At 25.7% G+C, this 23,305-nt stretch overlaps 2 protein-coding genes and 1 long non-coding RNA gene across 7 annotated transcripts; 2 read left to right on the forward strand and 1 right to left on the reverse strand.

Annotated features, from left to right (window-relative positions):
* The first annotated feature begins 2,690 nt into the window (after positions 1 to 2,690).
* On the forward strand, positions 2,691 to 11,255 carry LOC113560669 (probable cyclin-dependent serine/threonine-protein kinase DDB_G0292550). Of its 4 annotated transcripts, none has more exons than XM_026966686.1 (8): positions 2,691 to 2,748; positions 3,078 to 3,240; positions 3,633 to 3,760; positions 4,669 to 4,820; positions 7,976 to 8,050; positions 8,121 to 10,193; positions 10,270 to 10,384; positions 11,083 to 11,255. In XM_026966686.1, the coding sequence occupies exons 2-7, from the start codon at positions 3,118 to 3,120 to the stop codon at positions 10,308 to 10,310; spliced, it is 2,592 nt and encodes an 863-aa protein (XP_026822487.1). In that variant the 5' UTR covers positions 2,691 to 2,748; positions 3,078 to 3,117; the 3' UTR covers positions 10,311 to 10,384; positions 11,083 to 11,255. The 4 variants fall into 4 exon arrangements, with proteins under 4 accessions (XP_026822487.1, XP_026822485.1, XP_026822486.1 ...); XM_026966684.1 differs by lacking the exon at positions 2,691 to 2,748 and adding an exon at positions 2,808 to 2,996; XM_026966685.1 differs by lacking the exon at positions 2,691 to 2,748 and adding an exon at positions 2,808 to 2,987.
* Positions 11,256 to 13,566: 2,311 nt separating this feature from the next.
* LOC113550128 lies at positions 13,567 to 14,388 on the reverse strand. The gene is made up of 3 exons (XR_003404998.1): positions 14,297 to 14,388; positions 13,779 to 13,877; positions 13,567 to 13,711 (listed from the first exon to the last, which is right to left on the reverse strand). It is a non-coding gene; the product is annotated as an uncharacterized LOC113550128 (long non-coding RNA).
* A 1,809-nt stretch (positions 14,389 to 16,197) lies between these two features.
* On the forward strand, positions 16,198 to 21,022 carry LOC113548395. Of its 2 annotated transcripts, XM_026949259.1 has the most exons (5): positions 16,198 to 16,551; positions 16,695 to 16,840; positions 16,931 to 17,029; positions 17,807 to 18,788; positions 20,799 to 21,022. In XM_026949259.1, the coding sequence occupies exons 2-5, from the start codon at positions 16,700 to 16,702 to the stop codon at positions 20,885 to 20,887; spliced, it is 1,311 nt and encodes a 436-aa protein (XP_026805060.1). In that variant the 5' UTR covers positions 16,198 to 16,551; positions 16,695 to 16,699; the 3' UTR covers positions 20,888 to 21,022. The 2 variants fall into 2 exon arrangements, with proteins under 2 accessions (XP_026805060.1, XP_026805059.1); XM_026949258.1 differs by having other exon boundaries at positions 16,200 to 16,551; positions 16,695 to 17,029.
* Positions 21,023 to 23,305: the final 2,283 nt, after the last annotated feature.

Raw genomic sequence — 23,305 nt, forward strand, 5'->3', positions numbered from 1 at the left:
CGGCATATCGGCGGTTTATAAAGAATAACTTGTTTTGGACGAACTTTTTGGGGACGACAGGTGGAGAACAACAAAACGGGCGACCGTGTTAAATTTCGCACACCAGTGTAACGGCGGCGGCCGATAGCGCGTCGTCGTAATTTTAAAATTATATAATTCACAAATGAGTAATGACAATAGTAAAATATAAAAATAAAATAAACAAATATAACAAAAATAATAATTAATGTGTATACGTGTAACGTGTGACTATGTGAGTGTGTAACAATCGTTGGCTGAGTGGTAGTGGCGGAGTATTACGGATTAACAATATATAATTTTATTATACTCCGGGTCTCCGGCCCACGAGAGATCAGTACCGCCGGAGTATAAATCATAAAAATACACCCCGGGCGCAAACGCATACATTATTTAAACATTTACAAAGAACGAGACTATAAATTGATCGCCTTAAATCAGGGGTCACCAACTGTTGGACCACGAACACTTTTTTTACGGACCCTTATCCGTGGAGTAAATTTTAAAATTGTCATATTATAAATAAATAAAAATTATAAGTCTATCATATAGAAATTTTAAATTAACCTGTATTGAACAAATGCATAAATAAATCAATATAAATACTAATTAAAAGAAAAAAATGTATTTATTAACGTGTGTAAATTATTAAAACTGTTAGGGACCGCAGCCTGCAGTGTGGTAATTTAATTGAAATTAATTGATGACCCCTACGGTCTTGATCTAAATAATCAAGATCACGTTAAAAAAGAATCATTGGAGATTCTTCGGAACAATAGTTACCACAAAAAACTCTGTACGTGATTTGTACCTGATGAAATTCATTACCACAGATTTAAAAAAAAAAAAAAAACACAGAACTGACTGTGCAAATAAAAAAGCAAAATAAGAGGCCATAATCTGATCTGTCCAGACTTTTATAGTCCCAGTGTCGTCCAATTCAACAAACACTTCAGTTTTCATAAAAGGGTTGATGACACTGACCTAAGTATTTACGAAGATGAGTTGACATAATTTTAAGAAAAATATGAAGACATAAAAAAGTAATTTTAAAGACAATTACAAAAAGCTCAGTTTTATCTGTAAAAGGTCTGTAACATGGATATTTAAAAATATACATGAATATGTATGTGATAATGTGATACAATCATTATACAACTGACCGCTTGCACCCTTAGATCTGGGGTCTGTGCTCTATGGTCATAACAAACATCGGTATAAATGCAATTTAGTTTCCACTCGATTTTTTGCTTCCCGAAATGTGTGTTTTAAAGCACTGAATACTGAAAGTCTAATTAAAAAATTCTCGCAAATCATTATTTTGGAAGTTCTTTCTTTCCAAAGTTTACCCTATAGTTTAGCCTGCATGCGCGAAACGATGTATACGTTGCTTTCCTACGTTTTCGTATTAATATTAATGATTATGATATATAGTTTTTACCATGTGACCTATATGAGTTGGTTTTGCATAACAAGTCGAGGGATATTTTCGATTAGTGGAGCGGAGCGACGGTGCCGAGGAGCGTAGCGACGAGTGCCGATACACGAGTAGTCACTGTTTAGGGATATTGCAGTGGCGTAGCCAGGATTTTTTTCCGAGAAGTGTTGATCAACTTTTGTAAAGTACAAATTAAGATTTTTGTAGCAATTATTTTCATAGACTATTAAAAATTAAAATAATTTTTATATTTTCTTGATATTTGGGGGGGGGGGGGTGGCTACAGCCCCCTCAGGCCTCAGCACCCCCCCTGGCTATGCCACTGGGATATTATGATATCGAGTTGTGATATTGTGTTAATTTGTTTTATTATTATGAAGGATTTATTCACGAAAATAAAACATTATTATTTATCAGTTTTATTGCCTTTTGAAAGTCGTTAAATATAATAATCTAAATTCTAAGTATAATCTAAATTTTTCATCAAAACTACTTTAGATAATAATATTATAACAAGATAAAATAACATAATTAATAAGAGCCAAGAGGCGACAAATGACAATCCAATACGAAAACGTAGGAAAGCAAAGTATACAGCGTTTCGCACATGCATGCGTAAATGCGTAAAATCGTAAACTTTGGAAAGATATTACTTCCAAAATAATGATTTGCGAGAATTTTTTAATTAGACTTTTCTATTCAGTGCTTTAATACATATATTTTGCTAAGAAAAAGTCGAAAAAATCGTGTGGGAACTAAACTGCAGTTGTTCCCAAACTTGTCATGGTCGGTTGGCGATTAGATAATCGGCAGATCACGTGACATACCTGCACCAGACCGGACGCATTTTGGTCGTACATTTTTCCAGACTTATTTGGAATAGTCGTAGACCTTTCACCTTTTAGTATAAAGTCTAAGAATAAACACTTACTAATTGGAAACCGAATATTTGGTAAAGTTGCTTATCTATCCGAGTGGCGCCGCCGCGACGAAAGTTTTCAATTGGTCGCGCGCAGCACATTCTCAATGTCAGATATTATTGAATTACGCTTGACGCTTCATAGTGCCCCCCCCCCCCCGGATGTCGATATTTACGTTTTATATAATAAGAGAAAAAGAAGAAAAATAATTTCTGTATTAACTGAATATTATGTTCAATTCTTTTTTCTTTAGTTAGTAGTTATTAATTACTATAATATTACTATCATGATAAAACTATATCCAAGGTAGTTATAATATAAAATTTGCCGCAAAAAATACTCGTATTTCATTGGTTTTGGTTCCATCCACAGGTATAATATAAAACGTAAATATATTTACGTATTAATATCTGTGGTTCCGTCTTATGCTGACCAGTGACCATGTGCATTTGATAGTGCTGGCGATAGTTAATAACAATCATTGTAATAACATCACGGTTACTATATTTATATAGTGACGTTAAACGGTTTTTGACTCTAATTCTTATGTTATTGTTACGTGCTGGAGACCTGTAAAAATATTGTAATCTATGGATCTTAAACCAATTTATGTTAATAATGTAGTAACTAATTTAAATAATTCATGATTAACATTTAATTAAATGTTTGTTTTTTTACGTTAATTTGTTCAATAATTATAGTGTTAATTGAACAAAAATAAAATAACGTTCAAGTTCAACCATGGAGCGGAAAAACGATATGTTAGGTGTCGATGATATTGTGTTTATGCTACTTGAAACATTGAAGTCTAATGGCACATTCGATGAAATCCGTAGACATTGTGTTACTGATATTGATGCTAAGGTATAATATTTAAACAATTAAAATGTTTTATAATGTTCGCTTTTAAATTTAGAATTTATTACCTTACTATATTAACTACTATAACTAATTAATATTGTAAAAATTGTTTTGCTAATAATTTTTAAATTATAAAATAATAGTATAATTATTAATTAAGATAAAATATACATATATATTATTGATATTAGAATCACAAAAACCACTTAAGTACATTGTATTCTAATAAAATTAAATATTTTATTAGCTTTTGTTTGTGAAATATGTGTAATAATTTATTAAATGTATAATTGTCCTACTTTGTATACCTACTTATATGGTTTTATAACTAATTTTTATTTTATAAAATTATTGTATGGCATTGATAATTATCTGTTCTTTGTTTGTTCATACAGCCAACTTACCAAAACTGGAAACAACGAATAGAATCAAATGTCAACAAATTTTTGAGCAAAGTAAAATATACTCCCGAATTAAATAAAACCACTGTTCGAGAACAACTTCGAAAACATTTACTTGATGGGTATGTATTTATAGTATAATAATATTTATAGTATATAAATATCAATTTATATTTTAAATTGATATTTTTCACTTGTTTTTAAATTGATTAATAGTCTTGAAATGCTGAAAATGAAAAAAAAAGAATGTTTTTTTTTCTTTTTAAATTGTGATAATTAAAGTTACTATAAATAAAATCATTAAAATAGTCTTATCAGCTCTTCATTTGTTAAATATTTGCTTTGCATAATAAGCAGTAGCGTGTGACTGTGCGAGGAATTTTGAAATCACATAAAGTTAACAAGCATATACTCCACCACCTACTATTTTTATCAAAAAAAAATTGCCTTACTGTGTTTAACAACTATACTTACAAAACAATTATTTAAAAGTATTTCAGATTAGCATATTGTCTAAGTGATTAATTATTTAAATAAATCAGCATATCACTATTGTTCACAAAAATTAATTATTATAGTTTTTAAGTAAGCTTCCATGCAGGGGCGGCTCCAGATACTTGGTTGGGGGGGGCCTTAGTTTTAATTTTTCTTATGATTAGGTTTTTCATAATATATACATAATATAGATAGCACGTACATACAGTCATACTTACATACTTTTACGTGTCTATGATAGTCGATGGTATAATATGTTTTTAGCTTATAATTTTTTTTTCAATATACAATTTTTTTAGAAATATAGGCCTAGGGGGGGGGGCTCTAGGGCCCCCTCCCTGGAGCCGCCCCTGCTTCCATGGAACACCACTAATGTACAACCAACCCCTTAAAGAGCACAACTGTACTTGGTAATCAGTCTGAATGCCACATGAATTTTGTATATTTATATGATATTATATTTACTTATTCTTCATTAATTTAAATTTCTATCAAAGAAACAGTATGTCTATTATAAATAATTATGTACTTTTAGACATGAGATTCAAGATATTGAAGAAGGAGCTGATAGAATACTTATTCAAATACTTGCGCCTCGTACACTAAGTATTTTTGAACCTAAAATAGCAGTTGCTGTTGATGAATACTTGGGAATTAAAAATGATGCTCCTCCAATTGAACTTAACAGTATGTCTATCATTATATTTTATAATTTTTGTATTAAATATAATTTATGGCTTAGTATGTAGACATGCCATTCAAAGAACATATTTTCTTAACCTGCAATATTGTCTTTCAGTCATGATCATAAATTTAGCCCTGACAAAATATATACAATATACATACAAATAATACAGTATGATTAAATTATACACATCTCAATCATTAGTTAATGTCTTAGTACTTTTAATAATTTTAATTGTATCCTTATGGAATAAAAATAATGTCAATCAATAAGAATTAAATAACTACGACATACCTAGATCAAGTTATGGTACCTATTTAGTATTTACTGTTTGGACAATACTTTATACGTGCTCATTTACGAAAATAGTATTATGATTGTTGGGTTGTAATGGCAACTTGATGATGACGTGTTATAAATTATAATTTTCCTTTTTTTTTACTTATTTTGTAACAACTTGAAAATTACTGAATGTGTTAGAGACCTGGTTATAATTTATTATGTTAAAAATTTCAAGAGGATGTCATACCCATACTATATATTGAATTTATCAGAGACACCAAACCTTATCAACTTAAACAGAGCAAAATAAAATTATCTATTCAATATACCCACCCTATACCACTTACCATAATAATAAATGTCTTTTATCTTGATTAGCCATAGCTACTTTTTAAAGTATTGTACTCTAACAATAAATAAATTTGTATATACACCATAAAGGGTTAAATACATATAACAAATATTATATTTTATTTTATGAAATTGTGATACATTACAATATATGTGACCAGAGCCATCCTGCAGCAATATATATTTGATATATATTTCTTATCAAGAAGTTGTTAGAACAATATGTATTTCATGTAATATTATATATTTATATGAATTTGTTAAACAATTTAATAAAAATACAATTGGTACCTTATATTATTACGTAAGTAACTATTACAAGCTTAAAATGCCAAATTACTAAAATCTTTAATTCATTTACACTCATTATAATAATTAAAGTAAATTTAATACAATATAATATAAAGAAAAAAAACCCAATACCTATGTCTAACAAATATCTTTTTTACCCGATTTTACTGTAGCAAATTTATTTACAAGTTGTTCTTAATTTCTCTAAGTATTTCAGACTCTCTGCTCAGTATTGAAAAATCTGAAATTTTCTATTAATCTAAAGACGATCTTAAATAATTTTTTATTTTTTTCAAGACTAAAAACAAAAGATCGCCATTAGCATTTGAAATTGGTAGAATGCAGATAATTCTTAAAAAAATTTCTATATTAGGAAATTATGTTTCTAATGATGATATTAAAGTTTTATGCAATGCAATAAATGATTTCTTATTTTCAGCTGAAATATTTTCCATTATACTTTTAAATTGTATTAATTCTTCTCTCAATTCACTTTCTAAATCTATATTATTAAATTCAACTAGGTTGCTATTTTTTTTTTCAAATGTTATCTAATCACTCATTTTCAATATTTAATAAAAATCCAAATTTATCATTTAATTCAGTGTAATTTTGTAGATACATTATTTAGTGCTATAGCTTTTAATTGTATATTTTAAAATATAATATTACTCGATTTAATATTGAAAAAAAAAACATGTGCTCAATATTTAATATTTGTATTACAAAAGTTATATGCCACCCTGGAGCAAAGGCTCTTTTTGCACCTATGTTAATCTGGCTCTGTACGTAATACTAATCTAAGCAAAGACTCATGTCACAGACATTGGCCGTAAACAAGTTAATAATTTTTTATTATTATTTATAATAAAACGTGTTTGTAAATAAAAGAAGATTGTAACTTATATATATTATTATTATCAGGGTATAAAATCATAATATGTTCTAATAAAGCAATAAAAAAATATTAAAAATGCAAGATCACAATATTTTTTTTGAAAGCGTTTGAAGTTCATTTTATACAAAATATAAATTTGTCCTAACAATTATATTTATATTTACGGTTTCTATAATGTATATAATTTTGATTGGAGTTTATTGAATTGGGTTAAATTGTCTTGTCTGTATCAAGAATAAAAAATATAGTTTATAGTAATTACTAACTTTACAATATTTACCCTCAACATTTTATAACAGCCTACCCACCTAAATTTTACCTCTAATAAAAAAAAATGAATCCATTGATCCACTTGACATATTATGTATTTGACGCCAAATGTACAACATAGTGAATTTTCTTTTATCGAGCTAATTTTATGTTATTTGCTTTATTATAATGAATTGATCTATTTTATGTATAAAACTTAAAAGTAAGAATAAAGTCCGTGTTTGTATACTGGATTTTTATGATATTTCAATTTTTAAATTATTATATTTATGTAGATACTTATATATCTTAATTATAAATTAAAATATTAAGAAAGCTTACATATAAACATAAATAATATTCTTACTTTTAATTGTTATAACACATCAGTCATCAATTTATTTTAATATTAAAGCTAATAACACAAAATAAGTCCTATTAAACATAAATTTTCTATAAGACTGAGACAATATATGTGGGTAAAATTTAATATTTTCTTAAAAATTTTTGTTATTTTAATTCTTGAACATTAAAATTTAAAAAATCTAATTTAAGTACAGTAAAACTCCGATTATCCAAACTAATTAATGTCAAGAGTGGTCCGGATAAGCAAATATCCAGATGATTGATATATGACATATCAAAAGTTTTATAATTGTATGAATATATTGTATGTATGTATTTATTATTAATATATATGTAAAATAATTTCTAATTAGTTAAAATAAACAAATAATTTAATTATAATATTTAACTGAAAAAGAATATATAATAATATAAGAAACAATAAATAGAAAAACATATTTTAAAAGAAAAAAGAAAAAAATAACTAACTTGGCACATTATTTATTTTATATAATACCTAACCTTACCTTGTTAATCTCTTTTCTCGCCCGGTTGATAGGCGTTTGGATAATTGGAGTTCTACTATATTTTAGTTTAGATAATTACATACCCAAAAATTATAAATTAAATGTTGTTTTCAATCATTATTTATAACAATAATAAATTATCATGATAAAATTTAAATTGTATTATAAATTAAAGAAATAATACAACTATATTAATCAAATGTATTGTTTTTAGGTTTTAAAGAATCTAGTATGAATTCAATAAATGTATCTAACATTGAAAATAGTACTGTTTTCCATCCCAAAATAGGCAAGTTCATTTTTACTTATGTACTAGTAGTTATAATAAAATTCATAACTTTATTTAAATTTTATCCCAGGTGCTGATAATATACCTTGTGATAAAACACAAAAAGATGGTAGAAAAGACTTAAGATCATACAAAAAAAAAAAATCTTCTAGTCTTTGTAAAGAGCCCAAATTATTGAATAGTAATCAAACTGATGATGAAAATGATACTGGAAGATCTTTAAAACAAAAAAGTAGTCAACACAAAAATAAAACTTCTGCATCTTACAAATCTAAGTCCTTTACTAATCATAAAAGTAATAAAAAAGATTATAGTTGTAAAGAAGTTGTAGATAAATCTAAAGGTGTTAGTGAACTTAAAGATATTGTTGACAAATTTAAAGATGTTAGTAAGCCTAAAGATATTGTTAATAAAGCTAAAGACATGGTTGAAAAGTCTAAGGATAAATCTTTTTTGTCATCAAATTCTAATTCTAATAGTTCTAGTCATAAAAGTAACCGAACAGATACGAAAAGAACTAAACGTTCTCTCGAATATAAAAAAAAATTGTCTAGTCTTTGTAAAGAGCCTAAATTATTAAACAATAATCGAAGTGATGATGAAAGTAATGCAGGAGGATCTTCAAAACAAAAAAATACTTTACACAAAAATAAAAGTTCTTCATCTGACAAGACTAAGTCATCATCCAGTAATCATAATAATAGTAGAAAAGATAATACTAGTACTGACATTGTTGATAAGTCTAAAGATAAATCTTTGTCAAAGAATTCTACTTGTACTGATGTTGATAAATCTAAAAACAAGTCTTTGTCAAAGAATACTGGTAGCTCTACCATTGTTGATAAATCTAAAGACAAATCTTTGTCAAAGATTTCTAGTAGTACTGACATTAATAATTCTAAAAATAAATCTTTGACAAAGAATTCAACTTGCTCAAGTCATAAAAGCAACCATAAAGACTCTAAAAGACTTAAACTTTCTCAACCGGCAAAAAAAAAATTACTTATCAATAATGAAAATGTTAAAGAAAATAAATCAGAAAAACCTGAATGTAATGATTTTCAAAGTTCTGATATAACAAATGACGAACAAGATGCAGCAAATGTTTTATTATCAATGAGTTCAATTTCTTATGAAAGTTCTCATAGTAAAATTATAACAGAAAATTCTTCTCCTATTTCTAAAACCTTAAGAACACCTAAATTAGAAAATATTGATCAAAAGAAAATTCTACCATCTAGTGATAATGACAATATTAAAGACAATTCTCGATTAAAATCAAAGAATTTAAAAACATTACAATTACAAAATACTGTAAAAAGTGTATCAAGCCCTGATGGCCATTTGTTTGAAAAAGTTTGTTCTGTTGATATTGAAAGTAATGAAGTTAGTGTACCTGTTATTGATAATGTATCAATAAATATAATGTGTGAAAAATTAGAACAAAAGTCTAACAATGATACAGACATAAAAATTAATGATTCAGCAAATACCTTATCCAAACAAATATTACATGAGAAAATAGAAAATAATAGTGTAAAAGTATTGGATGATGACAAATCACATCACTCTTTCAAAGGATTTTCTGAAGCAGAAACTATTCCGTGTAAAAACTATAAACTACTAAAAAATGTGATCAAAACCTTACAAGTAAAGATAAATAATCATGATGTGATTAATGATGGATTCAAAGGTTTTAGCAGTGTAGAAACTCATCCATGTAAACATCGAGATATTGTTTATGCTGAGCTTATCAAGTTGAAAGATAGTAAATCTAGTTCAGACTTTATTGGATTCTCTGAAGAAGACGCTCAACTGAGTATTGGACATAAATATGTTATACAACAGCTCGAACTTGCCAAAAAACAAAATAATGTAGATAATCATCAAGAAAATGTTAAGTTTGGTGGGAATGGAAACATGTTTAATGAAGTTATGACAGAATATGTATATAAAAGTAACAATGATAATGTTACAACATCAAAAGAAATCTATAATAAACCAATTAATGATACTAAAAAAGATTGTCCTACTGTAAATAATAATCACAATCATGACGATTGGATTGTTCAACAAGAAATGAAGTATAAACTTTTACCTGTAAAGGTAAAACTTGAAAGACTAATGGATTATAGATGTAATAGTGAGTATATTTACTGTTAAATAGAAATTGTCATAATCTAGATTTACTATTTTCAATTGTAATGTATTTTTTTCAGATGCTAAACGTGTGTCTGACTCTTCACAGGTGCCTATATGATAAACAGTAAAAAAATAATATTTAATAAAAATCATGTCTTCGATTTTTTTTTCATAAAATTAATTGAAAATAAGGTATGAAATATATTTAAAAAATATTGTTATTTGTTTAAATCAATTGTAATTAGTAATTATTCTGACATTTTTATAATATTTAAAATTATTTATTTTATTGTTTATAAAATATAAATAACTTAGATTAATTGAAGAGAATTAAAATTTACCTTTTTAATCATCTAGGTAAATATAACCAGGAATATCAGACTATTAATTTTCTGAATGCAGGTTATTTAACTTTGAAATCATCCATAGAGGATTTAAACATATACACTGAATTACCTCATTTCTCCCCACTATTGAAAATTGTTTATAATTCCTAGATCTATAATCTATTTTTATATGACTCTAATCTCAAAACTATTAATTCAAAGAAGTAATAAATATTTTGGTGCATTTGGTTTTGTGCTTAAGTATCATATCCTACAAACTGGTAATACTGTGAGTTTGTGAAACCAATGCTTATATGAGAATTGGCTAATCAGTTTAAAAAATTCTGCCAAATGGAAAAAAAATTCATTTAAATTTTCTTGCAGTAGTTTTTCCATTCAACAGTCTTTAAATATCACTCTATATTGAACAGGGCAAATACGCATGACACATATGGCTAAAGCTATAAACTAGAACGGCTAGAAGTACATGGTCTATAAATAATGGATTAAATTTTTAATTATTATTTCAATGTGTAAATTATTTTCTCTTTTTTTTTTATTTAGGGTCAAAAAGAAGTATTATTGTTTAATATATATGGTCAACAAACAGAACTTTGAACCTATTTCAAATATGGTTGTGTGATTATTCCTTACCTTTTCATTACAATTAAGAAAAGTAATAAACTTATTATTGAATATGTTACTGCTTGAAATAGTAAATTTAATAATTAAATAAAAACAAGATGAATAATATGTGAAATATTTTTACATCTATGCTTTCTCACTATTTGTTTACTTATTTAATTTTGACTTGTACAATTTAATACATTACAAACATTGTATATTATTATATAATAAAATATTTAATTTTTGTTAACTCATTTAAAAAATTGTTTTTTAATTTTATTATATTGTAAAAATGTTTAATTTTATTTATTATTATGTTTAATGTCATACTATCTAATTACATCTATTTAAATAAAAATTAATCGTGTATACTGTTTTCTTTAATCTTTTTTTTATATTAATTACGCTAGATAAGTATATGAAAAACTTTAATTTTTTTAAATTAGTTTTCTTTGTCATAAATTACATTAATTATAAGTCAACAACTAACTATTAAATGCAAATACTCAGTAAATATCAAGTACTTTAAAATAAATATGTACACTGCCTTTTAATAATAACTATTGTTTTAAAATACAATTAGATTCTCTAAAATAATTTTATTGTTTTGATCATTTTGATTATATGATTTTTTATAATAAATTATGCACATTTTTTATCATTTTTTTATACTAATATGTATCTAAATAACATGTAATATTATGTAAATACTTGTAACTTGTCAATTTATTTATTAATTTTGAAATAAAATATATAGTTAGTATTTGTAAATATTATATAATATATGTTTACTATCGCTTTTTTATTTATGCATTTTGTTATTTAAATTATTTACTTTTTTCAAATTATTATTTATTTAACAATATTGTTATGGAATTAATTTTCTTTTCTTATTAAAATAACAATATCATTAATGGTTGAGTATTTATTATTCATTGACCATTGTGATTTCTTAAAGATTTTTAATAATACATGAACAGATCTCATTCAAACACTAATAAAATTTTCTATAAGGTTGAGCTTGAATATAAAATACAATTATCAATTTTTATATTTATTTTGATGATTGATGTATGTATTTGCTTATAAATACCTAGTTATAATAATGTTATATTATATTTTTATATTTATTATTATTACTATCATATTATTATATGATACTCAGATTTTTTCAACATTTAATATGACAATTAAAACTAAGTAAATATGTGTAAAATAAAAATAAAAATAAATTATATCATATTTATATAACTTCAGTACCTAATATCATTAATCATAAATTATTATAGTATTCATAGTCAATACTAATATCTAAGTATTTTGCAGGTAAAATGTGAATATATCTACTTTATTTGCCGTAAGTTAACCTATTTGCTCAACGAAAATCGGTCGCAACCGTGCAGGATGTCAAATCTTTGGAGTGCTAGTAGTGATAATCACCACTATACCTGGTGTTTACGTAATGATTTGATTATGTTAACAAATCCGGCGGCTCAGTATGAATGCACGTCAACTTACGACGAATAGAGTATAAAATACTAAGAAATTTAGTAATATATTAAAAAAAGTAATATATTTTATTTGATTTTATTCTGCTTGTAAGAATCACTTTAGAAACCATTAAGTCATTAAATATTTACCTAGCCCAAAACTAATTAATTTAGGAGTGTTAAAATTCCACCATCTAATGTTGGTAATATCTAGTTAAAAATGTTCTATTAAAATATTAAGTATACGCAGTGGTCGGGACGCTACTGTTTTTTTGTAGCATGCTAACGCTACTGCTACTCCTTTCAAAAAAATAGCTTGTTATAGCTAAAGCTAATTTTTATTAAATTTAGTGCGCTATTTCTAAAACTTGTAAAGCGTACTACTTTTTCACTAATTTTTTTTTTTTAATTTTCTTGATTTATTTAGATGTTTACTTGAGTACTTGGACATTATTTGTTAATACCTACCATTATTTTCTTGTATATTTGGTAGACAAGTTAATTCAATGTATCTCATGTATTTTTGTAACAAAACTAAACAAATAAACGTTTTATGAAAATTAGTAGTTAGTATGGATTTTACATTTGGTCACTGAAAGGGATTTGATGCTGTAAGGAGATTAGAAATTAAATAGAATTGTGATTTACTAAACATTTTTTAATTATGTATAGATATAACAAATAAACTAAACAATATTTATTTAAATTAATAAAACAAATAAGTAAAATATAACCAGTCTTTTGGTACTGAATCAAGTCCTTGTATGAGATCAAAAAAATATTTACATGATTATTAATTAACTACTAATCTTAATACCTATCAAATCATTGTATTATACTATTATTATTATACTTTAATAACAATTGATGTTCAAAATTATCATCAGTCATTCATGATATTTTGTTTTTTAATACATCCTTTCCAAAACTGAATAGTCTTTCATCTAATGTACTGGAAGGTAGATCTGTATTTTAACGTAAGTAAATTTTTTTTTATAATTGGGAAACCAGCCAAGAATTCTGATGATTTCAAACAATTCAAACCCTCATTAAAAAATCTATCCAATTCAGCGAATCTAAGTGAAAATAAAAATAGTATTATTATTTTTCTCTACTAATACATGTTCATTTTTTAAGTATTACCTGTCCTCTGCAGCACTATTGATGTCTTCAAAACTGAAAAACCCTCTTTTTTGACTATATTACTGTGAACAATTCCAATATTCTCCACTGGTAAAATTTCTAGTGGTAAAAAAAGGTTAAATTACAGTGTTAGGTTAGGATAACTGGATATACTTAATTAAATCAATGAATGCAATCGACATCAAATGTAAAAGTATAATATAACATACAAGATTATATAACTATTAAACATCTTGTGCTCTTTATTGTCTGTTTTCTAAGTTTACTAGTTTTTATAGTTATATCGTTACATGTGTAGTTGAGGTGTAAGGATGACTTTTTAAATTCAGTCGCGATTAAACAACAAATATTAATGAATAAACGCAATTGGTTACAAATATTATAGGATTGTTATATTCTGTGATTACACGGAAGAAAAACATATATTGCAGTTTGTACCGCTGCGAGTTGAAAGGTTACCATGTAAAGACATAAAATTACTATATAACTATGTTAGTCTGTAAATAATGTTGAAATACCTGAAGAACATCAAAAATCAGCAGTAATAAAAGTAGATAAAAGAGGATTAAAAGTTGAAAAAAATTTGGATCCAAGTGAAAATAAAAAAAACTATTACCAAATCAAATTGATTATTTAAATAAATGTAAGAGAAAAAAAATATCATAAAGATAAAAGACATAAAAAGTTGAAACTTTTAAAATAAATTGATACTCCGTTGCGACAGCACGTGGCGTGCAACACACTGGTGACTGGTCACTAACACTGAAAAAATGATAAAATGCCGATCGGACATATGGATAATAATATAATGACTTATAAATAGTTCTGTGCTTATAATATTATCCTTGGAATCTGGATCGGATATCGAAATTACCGAGTGAAATAATATGATATCGAAACAAAACATAATATATACATATATAACTATAACCCAACTCGTTATCGTAAATTTCAGTGTGTTTTTAAATTATAAGACTTAGTTTTAGACGATTTTATTGACTTCCTACATAAAACACAAGTAGTGATGTAATTGCATTTTGAGTCCATTCCTTTATACTTAAACAACTTATTAAAAGCAGGCCACGGTAATTCAATACATTGAGTTGTTTTATTATATTAATATGACGTACACGTATATTCGGTGGCTTCAGGCTCCGTCATTTTTAATTCAACTATAGGTACCTTTTCTGGATTTAAAATGTTTATTGAATACTTTAAAAAAAAACAAATATAGTTGCAAAAATAGTAATAATAATCTAAAGATGATAAATCTGACTATTTAAGTATTCATAAGATCAGAATCATTAATGACCAAAAATTGTAATCATTAAAATTGAACATTTAATTTCATCTATTAAATAAAGAAGATGAAGTGAAGGTATAGCAATAAAAAAATATGGGAGGAGTAACTCAACTCCCTACAATTATTGATCAAAATGTTCAAATAAATTCAACTATTTGATTTCCGAAATTTTAATACTAATACATTTATTTTTAAGAAATATTATTATATAATTGTTGTTATGATTATAATAATAATAAAAATTGTATAATTATGAAAAAAAAAAATTTTTCTATTAGTGGTAAATTTCTATACAGTCTTTTTCGGGAATTCTATGGAACACGTTTTCTCCTAATAAATTTGTAAATAACCTTAATAATTTTAGAGTCTATCTAATTTTAAAATTATCAAACTAGATACTTTGTACAAAATTCAATATATTTCGTCTCATAAAAAAATAAAATTAATTGTTTTAAAAGACTACCTAGTACAAAATCTTCTGGTCATGGTTGTATTACAAATTGACTAAAAAATTACCAAATAAAGCAATCATGTTTATAATTACTCTTTTTAACGCATGCCTTACTTATTTACTTCATCTTATATTCACCGCATAACTAAAACACCGATTACCTAAAATTCTTATAAAACAAACCGAACAGGCGAACAACTATAAAGCAATCAGCCTATTATATGTCTATCTAAAATTTTTAAAAGATTTATCTACTATAGAGGAAAAACTTAAATTATCTATAGACTTCACAACACACCTTTCACACTTTCACAGTTCAACAACTTCTAAACATAACCGAACATATAAGCAATAAATATTATATTCATAATTGAAAATATTTGCTAAAACGCCCTTTGCTACTTTATTTAAATTTCGGCGAGTCATTTTAGCGTACGACATTCGCGCCTTTGCGTAGGCCGTTGATGCGATCTAGTGGATACGGAACGAGTGTATTTCATATTCCCAATGTCCAATTGTAAACAATTAAAAATGTTGAATTTGATTTCGGTATTTGATAACTAATATCTCAGAACTCAGAACTCATGACAGTCGCGATCGCACCAAATACTGAATTCTACTGATTATAATTTATAATCATATAAAAACACTTAAAACACAAAAAACTAAAATGTAATTATTATATTATATTGTCATTTATGTTTCTAAATTTTGTTTTATTAACTATTAATTACCAACTATCTGTAATAGCAGATTCGGTATTAAAATCTAATTAGTATAAATGATTTTTTTACCTACTTGCCAAAATAGTATAGCATAACAAGTATTGAAAAACTTTTGGCGATGACTATTATGTAAATAGATCTTATAATAAGTATCACTAGTTAAATTGGAAACATTTCATAGACAAAATCATGGACAAAATGACAGATTATTTAAAATCAAAATTAATGTGTGCATTTAATATACCTTTATAAATGGTTTTTTGGATGTTGGATAAATTGATAGCACATTTTCAGGTAGTTTTTATAAAAATTGAAGTAGTTATAGATCTTTCATCTTAAATCTTAATATATTGCTTTAAATATTACTGCATTAGCTTTATAAGTAAAATAATAAAGAGATAATAGTTTATATATATATATATATTCTTTTTTTATAGATAAAATGGCATTAAATTTTGAGTCTAATGTACTTAATTCATTTGAGAATATATCATCTAAAGTTTCATTTTGGAACATTGACTTACCTAAAAGTCCATGGGATGTAGATGATGATTTAGAAGACTTGGACGTATTGTGTGAATTGGTTAGAAATCAATACTTGAAACGTCTCCATCAAACATTGCTCAATAATTTAAATGTTACTAATAGTTACCAAAAAAAACCTGTTAATCAGATTCAACATTGTATTGATATATGTATGGTTGAATTGGAAAAGCAAGCTTTAAGACGATGTATGATTGCTAGTATTTATCGTGAAGGCATGACTAATTTGGTATGTTTTTATTTCTGTATTGCTATTTATTAATTTTAAACATATTGTTTATGTTGTTTGTGTTTATACCTACAAATATTGATTATCTTTACTCAAATTATTGAATTACAGTGAAAACTCTATAACGAATTTGAAGGGACCAAGAGATTTCTTACGTTATAGAGAGGGTATAAAAATTATATAATAGGTTATAAATCAAACCAAACATTATAATGTAATATTTACGTTATGTAGAGTTTTTCGTTATAATGAGTTTCATTATAAACTATAAAGAGTTTTTACTGTATAATAATATATTAATTACGTATTATACTTAAGCCAATGTTAACTTAGTATAGCCTCTATTTGATAAATCAGATTGTACCAATTGTGGTAAATGAATAATACATTATTATCATTAGGTAGTACATATGTTGCTCAATAGGTAGATAATTATAAGGGGATAATGTGGGGCATGTCCCGTATATCCCTATTTAAGTTGTAAATACCTGTTCGGCCTCTCGGGCTGGTGTTCTATATATACATACCAGCTTTGCGGAGGAAGGTAGTTCCCAGACCCTGGAAGGCTCACCATATTGTATAAATTGTATGATTATTTTTTTATTCAATAAACGATGCTGAATGGGGGCTAAGCAATGTGAAAATAGTTTGGCTCTTATGTAGTGATTTACAAGGGGAAAAAAAGATAGATAATTAAAAAAAGTATTTATATTTAATTTAATATTAATAGATAGATAGTTAAACTAACATAATAGTTAATGTTTTTTATATTTTTAGATTAATAAAGTCAAGACTTGCACAAAAAATTCAATGCTATATGATTTACTTAAACAAATTATTGATTCAAACAATCAAATGCCATTATGTGAAAAATTATTTGGAGCTGAGAATGTAACAAACAAATCAGTGGGTATTGATGTAAGTGTTAATACTGAACAAAAATGTAATAAAGTTACATCAACACAGACTGAAATATGGACAGATCCAGACAATAATTTACCTGTTCATTTTCCTGTTAATAAAATAAACACAGATCTGGTTAAAGAACCTATTTTACCTTCTAGTTCCTATAATTTGAAATCTAAGATCTCTGAATCAAATATTTTTAATAATTTAAATTCTTTATTAAAATCATCTTGTTCTTCAAATTCCTCTTCCGATGCTCATATGGAAGTAAATTACAAGTATGAATCTTCTGAATTTGAAGATTTACAAAGGAAAGACGAACAAGAAAATTCTACATCAAATGATTTATTAAGTATAAATGCATTATTAAGAGATCTTCAAGATTCTCCTGAATATGAACAACAGTCTTCAAAATTAGAAGAACGTTTAATTGCCTTAGGGTTAGCAATTGAAAATAATAATTCCACAGAGAATTTAACCGACTTAACTAAACCAATTAATATAAGTCCTGATATTATACGACCTGATAAAATAAATGAAATTCTTTCGGACAAATTTAAAAGTAAACGAGTAGCCAAATCATATCAATTACGAAACAGTATGAATAAATTGCCTCAAAGTCTACAAATAAGACTGAACCAAAAATTTAAAGACTTGTTTGGAAATAGCCATTCTTATGAATGTGATCCATTATCTGAAGAAGAAGAACGTATTATAGCTCATAAAAGGATTGTAAAAATGGTTGTCGAATTTATGACACCTTATTACAAAGCACACCGTATCAACAGACATTTATTTAAAAATCTTGCTAAATTAATCTCTAAGAATCTTATGGATCGAGCATATGACCCAGGTAATTTTGTCTTTAGTGATAGTTTGTTTTATCTAGTTATTAAATATTAACGAAACTTTATAAGATTTGACAAAAATAAAGTATCTACTTAATTAATGCCACAACTATATTGAATGTGATTGTATAAATAAACATAGAAAAAAAAGTAGTAATTTAATTATTTATAAATAACTTTTAAGCTTATAAATGTGGGAAGAATTAATCATGTTTATGCTATATGGTAATATAGTATAATCAATGTGGCATAATGGCATACCATAAACACAACCAAAATAAATTCAATTTAGTTTGTACTATATAATTATATCTTTTAAATATTTTGTTATTACAATTTGTGTAATCAAAATCAAATAACTGATTAAGTGAATTATAAAATTATAAAAAAATGTTGGTATATGGTCACTAAAATGTTATACTACACTTCCAAGCAGTTCCAAATTTTCGCATAAGCAAACTAAACAGCTGCCTAAAGGCCCTTAACTTTCAAGGCCTAGGTCCAAGTTCAAAAACAAAAGTCACATAAAATGGATCAACGCGAAAAAATATTTTGTGTATAGAATATTATTTATTTATTATTTTAAGGCTTAGATAGAAATAGGCTTATATGTATATACAATTATGAGGTAGGTAGTAACTTGAAAATTATTATAATGTTATATTATAATACTATATTGTTAAAAAGTGATGTGTATCGGTACCGTATTTTATAAATCTTTAAAAGAAAATTAAAAAGAGTTTTTATTAATATATTTTAAAAAAGGTTTCTTCTTTAGTAGCTGTCTTCTAGCCCTTAAGTTCGGCACTGCTTCCAAGACGTGTACATTATATCTCTAAATATAGTATGAGACCTTATGTACAGCAATTTAGGAAAATTTTGGTTTCTAAGTTGGATGATGTTGGACTGAATCCGAGTGTTTTTAAAAATTTAGTGGGTACTTAAATAAACATTAATAGACAAATTAGGACATTTTCACTTGTTTAGTATAATTTATATTTTTTAAATAGTAAAAACTATTTTTGATATCATATTTGTATAGACCTATTTTTTAGTCATATTGATTTAATCTGATATGTATCTTAAAATTGGTTTATAGTGATTTAATTTTCATTATAAATACATTTTTTAAACTTATTGAATGACAATTTTATTGAAAATTTAACAGTTTATAACATTTTTAGTTTCAATTATTATTTTATGGTTGCAGTAATTGTAACAATTAAGTAAGACACTATTTATATTTTAGTACAGACTACAAGAAAATTTTACTAAAAAAAATACCTAAAAATGTATTAAAAATAAACATGTTGTATGAGTTTATACATTTTAATAAATCGAAAAAAAAAAATATTTTCTAATATTTAATTTTAAATACTTCTTATTCTCTCTATTGCTAAATCAAAGCCTTTGGTGTTTAGTCAAAATAACTTGAAAAATAGTCTCACCAAAAATAGTTTCAAAAAAATATTAAATTGTACCGTGCATATTCCTATATATTTATAATACAGGGGGTAGTAGTTTGCAAAAAAAAAGTTCTGATTCAATATAAATTTATCTGGTATAGAAATTGAGTGATCCCTAAATTAGTGAACAAATGCAGGAGTGGCTTGTTATAAGATACTAGGAGTGACTGTTTCTGCCCCAAAAATGAAAAAAAAAATATTTTAAGTTTAATAGGTTTAATAATAATTCATAACAGAAGATTGAACATTCAAGTAAAAAATTAGTTTATTGTGCATCTATATGACTATATTATGAATTGTAACAGCTAATGAAAAATTTGACTAAAGAAGAACCTAAAAGGCTAAAATTATTACATTGGTCCTAGTAAATTTAGTTGGTGGGTGGGTGGTTATTTTGAAACTTGCTCCTTGAGTTATGAAGACATAATGTCACCACTGACAAATGGTATATATTTATGGTATTAATTTTGAAAAAAATTATTTATTTTATTACATATACACTTTTTTGTATATAATATTAATATTTGATTTTAAAATTAAATTTTTTAGATGAAAACACAGTAGCCAATGGAGTTAATGAATTTTTTGCTGGAAATAGATGCATTAAGACAGTTGAAGATATCTATATCAATAATTGAATACCTAATTGCTTCAATACATCATAATTAACCAATTTACTACAATGATTATTTTATTGTACACATAACACATTTATGATTTTCAATTACTTAATGTTTTTTTTTTACTTAATATATACATATATTATACATTTATGTATGTTTTTTTTTTGTTATGTGTAATTTAATTATGAACTATTGATTTTTTAGTAATCTTCACTTTTAATAGCAATATATTTTTTACTATATTCTATAGTTCTATACTTTTATATATCTTATACTCATTTAAAATCTTTAGAAATGTGAGATTCCTATTATTTTTATTACTATAAAATGTGTCAAATATATGAATTATGATTATGATGCATCACTGTTTAGGACCTTGATTAAGGTCAGGGTTGAGTTATTGATGACAGTTATTTAGATAGCTCACTTATACAATTTTTATTTTTGAACCTAACTTATAATTATTTTGAGATCAAGAATAAACTAAATTAGGTTCATTTATAAGTAGTTATAATACATTTCTGTATCTTAAATTAGGCCATAATTAACCTCAGCTGTATGCCAGTCAAATGTTACTAGAGTTAAACAAAATATTATGGATAATGTTAGTAATACCTATTATATTTTATCAGTGTCAATGTGTATATCTGAAATGGTTAATATTTAATACTTTTTCAGTTACAAATTCTAGTATAAAACATAACATAATTCTGTTGATGGTATTAGTATTTATTATCATTATGTATGTACACATTATACAGTGTACAGCATGATTCTTTATTGAATAAAATTTATTTCAAAATCTATGAACATTTTTGAATATATTGTTTTACTTAATTTCCAGTCGAAATAAAACATTTTTTATCCGCAATGTAATAATGGACAAAGTTCTTGATATATAGCTAGGTAAGTATCTATCTGCTTAAAAAATAATTAACATTTTTCAAACAAATTTTTTTTTTTGATTTTTTATTTTAAGGTCAGTCAACCTCTATTTCAATAAATATTAATTTATATTTTTTTATTAGTAAGAAGGTAGGTTAAACTAATTTGTCACAAAAATATGGAATTTGGTACAGCTTACAGCATAGCTAAATGGTTACCTAGTAGGTATTTAATATTGATATCATTGATTATTATTAATCATTCTTATAGGTAATAGGCAAGTAAATAGTCAATACTACAATATAACTACACTATGATGGTTCATAGTTTGAATATTGTTTAAAATTAGTCTAAATATTTTCAATATTTTATTGTACAAAATAATAATACTTATACGTAATGGAAAAAAGTTTCAAATAATAACGATTAATTTTTTTTTTAATTTTAACGTTTATAATTTATTTACTAAATCACTAAAATAGTAAAATCGTTATTTTTCGTTAAAATATACTTAAATTTTGAAATTTTTAAGTTTAAACGTTTATGAAAAATGCAAAATAATTTAAAATATTTTAATAAATATTCAGCTATTTCTATACCTAGCTGATGAAGTGATGGGTATTTATTATAACTAACGTCATAACTAATAAATAGTTATAGTACTTAATCATTGATTTTTAAATGATATTTGTGTAGACCGCATAAATAAAATGAGTATTGGTCTATTTAATAATAAAATTGGCTTTTGCAATCACAACGTAGGCTATATTTTAAGTTCTAAAAATCATTCAGAGCCGTCCTGATCGGTGCATACTACTTGCATAGAAAATATTATTAGTAGGTGATTTGCGTCTCATTAAAAAAGAGTCCTAGTCTATTTGCGCCCCAGAATAACTTTTTAGACAGCTTATAGTTGCATGGTTGCATCCCAGCATAAATAAAGCATAATTATAACATAAATTAATTATTACAAACTATTATAAAACAGAATATATTAATTACATATGATTCCACTAGGCACATTTGATTATATTATACATTCAGTGGTGGATTAACCACTAGAACGGCAACTTATAGGGAGTGGCAAATGTATTATGTTATTTTATTTTTATTCTAAAAAAAGGGGAGCGGTAAACCCAGAACGTGCTATAGGGTGCCGAGAAGGTTAATCTGCCACTGTACTCGAATACATTAAATTATCACTTCACATACAATTGTACTAATTATTAATAGATTATATAAAAAAGCATATTAAAACAATTATGTATAGTCAAGAAACTTAATGACTTAACATAGACATAATATTTATGAACGTAACTCAGTCAAGACTGTTCCCAAAACGCGCGAGACGCAAGCTTAAATGACAGGAGGTGACCGAGTGGCGAGCACCCATAGCCCCTCTTCCCTGAATCCGGATTTGAGACGCAAGTTACCTGTTGAATTTGCTATCTGCAAAATGTACCTTTTAGGGGACGCAAGTAGTATGCAGCCTCTCTAAAAAGGCTTTAATCAAATGTTCTAATACCTATAGCCTATCGTAATATTATA

The sequence above is a fragment of the Rhopalosiphum maidis genome, chromosome 1 (genome assembly GCF_003676215.2).
Source record: "Rhopalosiphum maidis isolate BTI-1 chromosome 1, ASM367621v3, whole genome shotgun sequence".
Lineage (NCBI taxonomy): Eukaryota > Metazoa > Arthropoda > Insecta > Hemiptera > Aphididae > Rhopalosiphum > Rhopalosiphum maidis.